The 9,070-nt window shown below is 52.6% G+C and overlaps 1 protein-coding gene across 7 annotated transcripts in view; it reads right to left on the bottom strand.

The window, feature by feature from the left end:
• Window positions 1–1,188: 1,188 nt before the first annotated feature.
• The window catches only part of Osbpl5 (oxysterol binding protein like 5), a 78,163-nt gene continuing 70,281 nt past the window's right edge, over window positions 1,189–9,070 (bottom strand). For all 7 annotated transcript variants that reach the window (XM_063227705.1, XM_013150864.3, XM_063227708.1 and 4 more), the window contains exons 15-22: window positions 6,427–6,524; window positions 5,944–6,033; window positions 5,718–5,854; window positions 5,102–5,287; window positions 4,578–4,704; window positions 3,632–3,764; window positions 3,013–3,115; window positions 1,189–2,436 (exon numbers count right to left, since the gene is read on the bottom strand). In XM_063227705.1, the coding sequence (XP_063083775.1) occupies window positions 2,298–2,436; window positions 3,013–3,115; window positions 3,632–3,764; window positions 4,578–4,704; window positions 5,102–5,287; window positions 5,718–5,854; window positions 5,944–6,033; window positions 6,427–6,524 (1,013 nt within the window). In that variant the 3' untranslated portion in view covers window positions 1,189–2,297. The remainder of the gene's footprint in view (window positions 2,437–3,012; window positions 3,116–3,631; window positions 3,765–4,577; window positions 4,705–5,101; window positions 5,288–5,717; window positions 5,855–5,943; window positions 6,034–6,426; window positions 6,525–9,070) is intronic.

The following is a 9,070-nucleotide window of genomic DNA, read 5'->3' as shown; positions in this document are numbered from 1 at the left end:
CATATCTGGGTGGAACTCATGCAAGGGGAGAGTGCCCCCTATTAGGGGAGGAGGGCTCTGGCTTTCAAAGTGTGCAGCAGAGCAGATGGAACAGGTGACACTGTTCTAGCTATGCCATTGGTTGCTCCTGCAGTCAACTCATACCAGTGGGGTCAGGAGATGTAGATGACTCTCCAGACTGTTGGAATTGCCTCTTCTGTTGCCAACTTCAATAGTCTTCCGCCTTGTGACAGCCTGCCTGGGCTCCTCAGACAGCCTTGCTTCCCACTTGCTCAGTTGCTCCTACCTTTCAGACAGTGGCTGTTTTGGTTTATGTCTAGGCATCCCCTCAAAGCCTCATGTGTTCATAGCCAGCCTGGGCTACAAAGTGAGTTCAAGGCCAGTCTGAACTACATAATAAGAACCTACCTCAAAAAACCAAAACCAACCAACCAACCAAACAAAAACCCAACTATAAGCTAAATAAACCTTTCTTCCTTTAACTTTGGGTGTTGACTATTTTGTCTCAGCAATGAGAAAAGTAACTAAGACAGTGGCCCTTTTAGACAGGCTCCCCTCAATCAGACAGTCTTTCCTCCCGCCCAGCTGTCCCACCCACTCCCTCCCACCACTTGGACAGTCTCCCTATCCCCAAGTTGTTCATCCCTCACACCCATAGACTCCCCTCTGTGACAGCTTTGCTTTCCTCTAATCCCTGCCTCCCATTTTAGACAGCCTCCACCCCCAACAGCCTCTTCCCCAACTCAGCCAGCCAGCCCTTCCCCCAGTTTCCTCCTCCCCAGTCCCTTCGGCCACTAGGACAGCTCCTTCAGCCTCCCCACTTTCTCTGCCATCTCCCCTTCCCCCTCTGACAGCTTCAACCACACTACAATCTTCACCATCTTAGCCTGTCCTCAGCCTCCGTGGACAGCCCCTCCTCAGCTGTGATAGGCAGCCCCACACAGCTCCCCCACACAACTTCCCTCATCTCAGCAGCCTCTGCAGACCCCCAGCCTCATCCTCCCTCTTAGCCTTTCCCCAGTTTAGAATCTGTCCCCAGGAAGACCCTCCCCTTTCCAGAAGTCCCCAAGAAGACAACACGCAACATGTGTATCTGTTTATTTCAAGACATGGAGCCTTTCCCCAGTTTAGAATCTGTCCCCAGGAAGACCCTCCCCTTTCCAGAGGTCCCCAAGAAGACAACACGCAACATGTGTATCTGTTTATTTCAAGGCATGGAGCACAGACATGTTCCCAGATTGGGAAGGGAGATAGACGAGAACATGGGTATAAAATAAGGAACATAGAAGGGTCAGTTACATTGAGACGGCACCCACAGAGAAGTTTAAGGCTCTGAATGTAAATATGTGTAGATGCTCACACACACACACACACACACACACGCACGCACGCACGCACGCACGCACGAACAAACGCACAGAGCGCCACTGACACAGGAACCAGGGGCCAGAGGCCTAAAATATTGCAATTATTACATGTAGTAAAAAAGTGTAAAACGAATGGGAAGACTGCAGTGTCACAAGCTTGAGCCTTCTGACTCCAGGGCCACCTCTTGTGCCCTGCTCCTGGGTACAAGCTCGTACTCAAGGTAGGCTGGGCAGGCTCTTCCCACTGTGGGGCTGAGGAGAGGCCTGGTACCTACCTGTACTTAGCCACTGTCCAAACAGCACAGTGGCAGAATAAAAGCCCCATAATCTTCTGCAGAACAGCCCTAGTGTCTTCCCCAGGGCAGCCCCAGCCTGACCCAGGGCCCACTGGGGGCCCTTCCAGGGTGACCTCAGCATTGCAGGCAGGATCCCAGGAAGGCAGGTCTCATGGAGTATCATGGAGGCTGAGCCCTGGAGGCTCCTGGGTGTCCTGCTTTGCTCCTCTAAACCGTGCTCACTTACTGCCACTAGTGGTGACTGTTCCAACATCTAGACAGGCCTCCTACCCCACATCCATTGATGCCATGTGGGCTGGATTGACAACCATGAGGCAAGAGGACCAGGGCATCTCTCAGGACAGAAGCTGCATTTGGCTTTAGCATTAAGGCCAGCGCTGGACACAGAGCACTGCAGGCAAGGCCTATGCCCCCTTGCAAAGGCCACTGCCCCCCTGCTCCAGAGGGCCCCACACTCAGGCTGCAGAGCACTGATGTCCACAGGGTCTGTCTGCTGTCCTTTGGGCACGGTCTCTTTTTTGTGGTGGCTGTGCCTATTGAGTCTCTGCCTCCACAGGGCTTAAAGTGCTGGGTGCCTGGAGGGAGAGCTGGGCTGCTGGAGTTCTGTAGACCATGTCTCACTGCCCCAAGGCTCTTATTTGAGGACATAGTTGATGAGCAGCTGGCAGGCCAGGAACACGCAGAGCAGGAACCAGGATCGGGGGCTGTGCAGGAGGCCTGGGGGTGGTGCCTGCCTGGCCTGCACTGCACAGCTCAGCATGGCCGAGAGGTGCCTGCAACGACAGGGTGGAGACTGTACTGGCCACCCTGCTAGTCCAGAGTGCTGCCCAACCAGGGATGTCTGCCTGTCTCTAGAGGGCAGTGGCCTGCACAGCACGGACCAGTGTGGAAGAGCCACTACGGGATCAACACAGCCAGAGCAGACAAGGAGAAAAGAAGGGATATCATGTGTTCCTTCCCTTGGACATTAGGAACCCAAGCTTTCTGGCTTCTGAAGAACACTAGTAGCCCCCTAAGTTCTCAGATCTTAGCTATGGTCTGAATTCTATTACACTTTTTCCCAGTTGTTTCTGTGGCTATCAGACTTAGGTTGAGATGGGTGCCCCCAGAGAGCCCCCACATCTATGCCCAAGCCTAAGCGCCCCACCCCAAACTCTAAGCTCCTTGGAATCTCCAGCTCAAATTCTGACAATTTTAACCATCCAGTCCGCTCAGACCCACTTCCTGTGTATCTGGAGAGCTGGGCCTCTGCTCCCACAGCTGAACTCCTACATGAAGGCAGTTATACCTTTGTACACGCCAGGCTCCCTAGCCACCTCTCCCCACCCTCTGGTTGGAATCTGGTGTACCTGTGCAGCTCCTGCTGGGCCTCCTTGATGGACAACACGGCCTCCTGTAGGGCCTGCAGCCGGTGCACCTCCCTCCTGCACCGAGGGCATGGGCTTTCACTGCCTGGATATCCAGGGGGAAGGGAAGACATAGGACAGGAGGGGAGAAGCAAGGTGAGTACAGAGTTTTGGCTCTGACACACCCTGGAGCAAGCCACAGACACAGAGAGGCAGAGGTGTAGAGGAAGTTTCTGGAGGGCTTCCCACACCCAGTGGCCTCTAACAAACCCGGAAGACAGCAAGAAACACCCAGTGACCTCCAGGGCCAGCAAAGGAGCAGATGGACCCACCAGGGAGGGGGCAGAATTAGAGACACTGTACACGGCCCTTGCTGCTTAGCAAACTGTAGCCTGAGTCTGCTCCCTCTCCCCTGCTACAACTCTCCTCAGCCCGCTCTTCAGCTAAGAAAACTGAGTCAGGGCAAACCAGGAAGCACTTGCATCCTAGGAAGCCACTGTTTCAGCTTTTCCACCCTACTGAGGGGCTACAGGCTGTAGCTGGCCCCCTCTCAGCCTCCCTGCCAGGTCAAGCCAAGGTGCCAACCAGACAAGCTTTGGGAGCTTGCCCAAAGATGGCTTACCAGGAACAAAGTCACCGTCCTCATCTGAGAGCTCTGGGCAGGACTCAGGTGTGGAGCCACTGCTCTCAGTGACCTGGCTGTGGCCTGAGGGCTGGTCACTGGCCTTGCGGAGTCGCCGGTCTGGGCCAGGTCTCTGCAGAAAGACAGAACTGCTGCAGCCCAGAGCCCACACACACACTGCCATGGGTACCTGGAGGCTGTGATGGCCTGTTTATATCAGGACAGTGCTGTACACAGAAATTGCATCAGATAGGTTTAGAGTTGGACAGAGGAGGCTTGATCCTCCACCTTGTGTGGAAGAGCAGTCCTGAGCTCTCAGCTAACATATTGCTGCTGACGCCATCTGCAGGGGTGAGGGCCAGCAAACTGCCTCTAGACACACTGGCACTGGTCAGCACAGCAGGTACTGCTCACACCTCGGACACAGACCTTGGCACCAGGGTGCTGCCTAATAGGCCATCTGTGGAGCCCTAGAGCATGTGCAAAGGGCCCGTCCTTCTTTGTTTCTTCCTGTAGCCTCCCTGCATTCCCTCATGCCCTTTCTAGGGCCCAGATGAGCGCAAACGCTGGCTTCTCTTCCTACCTTGGGAAGCCCTTCCTGGGCTGTCTTTGGCCTCAGCATCCTCATCTGAAGAATGAAATTCTGTATCTATAACATGGTGGAAGGCAGCTCTAAGGGGCAATGGGTTAGGAGCCACAAGCCCTACTCAAGCCCTGCAAGGTAAGGCATGGGAGTGTCCCATGACCCAGGCATCCTGCAAATGCAGGCACCCTGGGTCCTACACTGAGCACAAGAGGCTAGGGTCAGCAGAGGCCACTGTGAGGTAGAGGATGAGGGGACAGCAGAGTGGGACACAGAGAGACGAGGGCTGGGTGGGGAGTGAGGGTGTAGGTGGTAGCCACAGCTACAGCTAGGGAGACTAGATGGGATCCTGGGGGTGCTGACCTCATGCCTGGAGCCTGGGCTGCCCAAGAAGGTGGTCTGGCGAGCCATGGTCTCTCGTTGCAGGGTGTGCAGAACCCCATCTTGCTCAAACTGGGCGATGTCCTTCAGAGGGTCCCAGGGGCTATGGCTGGAGAGTGCACAAGGCATCCATCAGCAGAGGTGGCAGCCCTGGTGGCCCTCAAAGAAAGGGGCTCTGTCCAAACCCAACCTGCAGCTTCCCTATGGTGGGCGGATCCTCCCAGGGTGTCCACCATCCAGGGTCCACCCTGATTGCCTGAGCCTTCAGCGGACAGGCTGTGGTGAGAAGGGGAAGTGGGAGCCCTTTTGGCCCTCACAAGTACAGGTCCAGGGGCTGGGGATTTAGCTCAGCGGCATAAGAACCTGCCTTGCAAGCAGGTTGTTCCATGAGTTCGATCCCCGGTACCGATTAAAAAAAAAAAACAAGTACAGGTTCAGCATGGTGGGTGCAGTCTGCCAGGCCTGGTCACACTGGGAGGCCCATGGTGGCCTCCTGCCATGCTCACTTTTCATAGCGGTAATGCCACTCTTGGGTGAGCGGATCCAGGCAGAAGAGCTGTGGTTTCCAGGGCGTGAGGTTCTGCTGGCGCTCTCGGGAACGCTGCCGCTGTGCCTCCTCCAACGTAAACTTCTCCTGTGTGGCTTTGTGCTGGTCACCTTCGAGGATGGCCTTGGTAACATGCTGCCAGAGCCTGCAGGGCCAGGGGACCTGTCCTGAGCTGAGGGCCTACTTGGCCATGTCCCCTCAGCAGTGTGCAGTCAGGGCCCTTCTGAACTGGGAGAGAGACTTGGATTGCTTCCAGCAACCGGGGGCTCACTACTTTGCAGGGAGGTGTTTTCCTCAGGGTGCTGTTTTATTGATCCAAGAATCTTTTCTCATTTCCTGCCTGGAGAGACTTCCCTGTGAAGCTTATGGTCACCTGCTGACAGTGACAAAGACCCCTTCCCTCCACATGTTGGCAGTAGGATATATACTCTGCCTTGAGGGGTCCACCCTGAGGACTGTCTTCCCTGCCAGGCGCATCCTGGAATATGCTCACAGCACCATGATCCTGCCAAGCTTTCTGCCTGGTTGTAACAGGCTGTGGTCAGTGGGGTCTCTTGGCAGGAGACAGGCCTTACCTCTCAGACTCCAGCTCTGTCTGCTCCTCAAATAGCACCGTGTGCCGCTTCAGCCGCTGTGTGCGGACCTCCTCACTTGGAGTCCAGAAGAGCTCGGAGTTTCCACTACCCTCCTCCTTGATAAACACGTCTCTGTCCTGCCCCAGATAGCCAGGAGGTATCAGAGTTGCACCCATGATAACCATCCCAGGACCCAGCCTGATGTGCCCCAAAAGATGTCTCTTACCCAGTGGCCAGTGAGACGTGCCAGGACCTCCTCTCCAGACATGATCTTTCCTGAGATCTGGTTGATATTGGTGCTGCCCCCAAAGAAAGGCTACAGGAGACACCAGGACAGATGGATGCCTGTGAGCCAGTAGGAGCCAGAGGCAAATTCTTTGGGGGCTTGAAACAGTCACTCTTGTGGCCATGGTTAGTATGAAGCCCAAAGCCAGAGAAGGCCAACCTTTCCCAAAGGTCTTAGCTTGAGCTCAGGCCTGCAGGGTCCTCATCCTGAGACAAGACCTAGGTCTGTTCAGGCTCCAGTGTGTGACCTGAAGTCATCCCCTTCCTCCCTCACGGTCCCTTCTATCCCATGGAGATATACAGAGCTGATTACTTAGGTACAGTGCTTAGAAAACCTTCCCTGCAGTACAGAAGGGTCCCCCAAAGACTTGCTTCTTCCATGGCCTGAACTCCAGGCCTGCCTCCCCCAGGCAGTACCCACTACCTTGAGTTTGAAGTCCAGCTCAACCTGAAGGTTGTTCTTCTCACAGGCAATGGTCACTTTCCCTCCCAGCTCCAGGGTCATAGTGCCATACAGTAGCCCTGAAATGCAGCCATGTTGGGACTGAGATTCAGCAGCCCTAATCCCTGGAAGGCCTGTGTCAGATCCCAGGAAAACCAAAAGGAGCATGGGTGGACAGATGCTCTGGGAGCAGAGCACACACAGGGAGAGTCTTGCGGCCACAGAACTCAGAGGCATGCAAGTCCCTCAGTAACCATCCACAGGAAGGTTACTATCCTTGCCAGTGCCTCTGCTTAGGTCCAGAAGCTGCCTTTAGACTCTGCTAGGTTGCCAGACTACAAGACACTTGTCACATGTATCCCTGGACTCTGAAGCTGTATGCCAATGCTCACTCCTGAAAAAAGGTCTCCTCCTCACTACTGTGACCCAGGGTGCATCACACTTTTAATTGTTTGAAACAGGGTCTTACTGTGTAAGTCAGGCTGGTCTTGAACTCAGTATGCAGACCAGGCTGCCTCAAACTTACACCAATCTTCCTGCCTCTGCCTGTCAAGTTCTGGGATTATAGGTATGTGCCACTCCTCTGCCCCCCAACCCTTACCCCAGGCCGGGCATGCTTTGTATCTCTGGCCATATGGAAAACTGGAGAAACACCACCAGCTAAACAATACTCCAAAACACTCAGAAATGCAGAACAAAATACACCTCTTTCAAAAAACGAGAAATAACATAAGCTATTTGAAGAGCTAAAAGTCTGAAACATACCCAACCCTCCCTAGGTGGCTAGCTGTGTATCTGGGTCCATGAGAGCACACAACCCAGAAAAGACCTGCAGGGTCACTGAGCTGCTCTGTGGAGTCTCTATGCCACATGGGCAGAGAAGGAAGCCAGAGGCTGCTCAGTGTGAGCACAGGTGCCTGTCCTCTGTCAGAGGGGGTAGGGATGGGGGGTGGGTTGTCCTAGGGAGATGCAGATTTTTTCTGTACCTTATTTTGTGGTTTAGATTTTGGAAACATTTTATTTACATAATGATAAAAAATATAAAAAGTAGTTCCTAGAAATTAAAAGTAAAATGAAACCCAAATTTTACTTTTAATTTGAAAAATCCTCAAAACCAGAACTAGGTATCAGCTGGTGGCCTGAGCTTGGAAGGAGGTGACTCTGAAAATCCCAGTGGGACATGGTTAGGACAAACCCTATCTTAAAATCAAAGCCACTCCAGTTTTCACTCATGTGCAGTGACCCTGATCTTTCTGAGACTGCTGCATGTGTGACAGGGCTTAGGATGAAAAGCAGCTGTGGCCGTGGCTCTAGATGGGTTTCTGGTGTAGGGGAGAGAGATCAGATGCCAGGCCGAGGGGCTGGCCCCAACCTGCCATCTTGAATTGGACAGGAAGAGTAAGTGTGGCCTCTGTTCTTCTGTATTCTACAACGAGAACAATTTTATGCTCAGCTCGCTAGAAAGCCCTCGTGACAATGATCAAGCTACCATTAGAAATGGATCAGACGAACAGCGACGGCTGTAACTGTGATGAACGTGTTAACATCCCTGGATGGTGCACAGCAGAGTGACTGAGAGAGCAAAATTTATGTAGTTTTTCACAATTAAAAATATTTTTAAAAGACAAATATGACTTCTACATTGTTTTCTGTTATAATTTGGACCTAAAATGTATCCCTAAAAGCTCATGTATTCAATGCCAGGGCTATCACAGGGTGAGCAGATCAGGGATTAGGGCTCTCTAGTGAGTCCAGCATGAAAACCTTCCTCATAGGAGTACAGTAGATTGGAGTCCACCCTCACTCTTCCCATCTGAGTTCAAGATGGTGAGTAGACCACTGAACTTCACAGGTGTTAGGAGGTGGCCAGGTGCGAGGGGATGGGTCAGTGGAGAGGGATGCTTTTGGAGAGCTTTGCTCTTGCCCGGGCTCCCCCTACCCTTTCTCTCTCTGTTTTCTGGATGCCATGGGCTGGGAAGACTTCCTCTGCCATGACACTCTACCATGATATTCCTGCCTTAGAGGCCAGCCAATCATAGACTGCAAAAATCTCTGAAACTGTGAGCCAGAATAAATTCCTGTTGTATATGTATAAACCGTTCTCTTTTAAGTCGTATACATCAGATATTTGTCCCAGCAACAGAAGGGTGATTAATACGGTCTATATTTCCCACTGGAAGGAATTCATGTTTTTTGGAGAAACAGTCAATTTGACGTCTATAATGAGAAATTTTCATGTGCTCACAGGGTCACAGGATCACTGCAGAAAGAAGCAAGGTCAGAGAGCTCTGGGGCAGGGGTTCTCGCAGTAGGAGATAAGGAGACAAAGTTTTATGTATATGGACAGCTGCTCCCTACCATTTCAGTTACTTCCTGTTGGGTGATTGGCAGCATTAGACGCCCACAGGAGCTCCAACACAACTGTGAACTACACACAGGAGGGACCTAGGTTTCATGCTGCTTGTGAGAATCCAATGCCTGAGGATGTGAGTGAAGCTGATGTGGTGATGGCCAGCAAATACAGAGTCACATTAGCAGGGTGTTTTGAGTGCATAGAGATCATAATATCTTAATTGCTTGCAGCCTGAGTGGCAAGTGACAATTAAACCTCATCTTGTGGCAGATT

The sequence above is a fragment of the Cavia porcellus genome, unplaced genomic scaffold, assembly GCF_034190915.1.
Source record: "Cavia porcellus strain 051 isolate PalLab524CR breed Dunkin Hartley unplaced genomic scaffold, mCavPor4.1 scaffold_17, whole genome shotgun sequence".
In the NCBI taxonomy this organism is placed as follows: Eukaryota; Metazoa; Chordata; class Mammalia; order Rodentia; family Caviidae; genus Cavia; species Cavia porcellus.
Note: the sequence above shows the minus strand (reverse complement) of the source record. Positions and strands in the feature narration are given on the sequence as shown.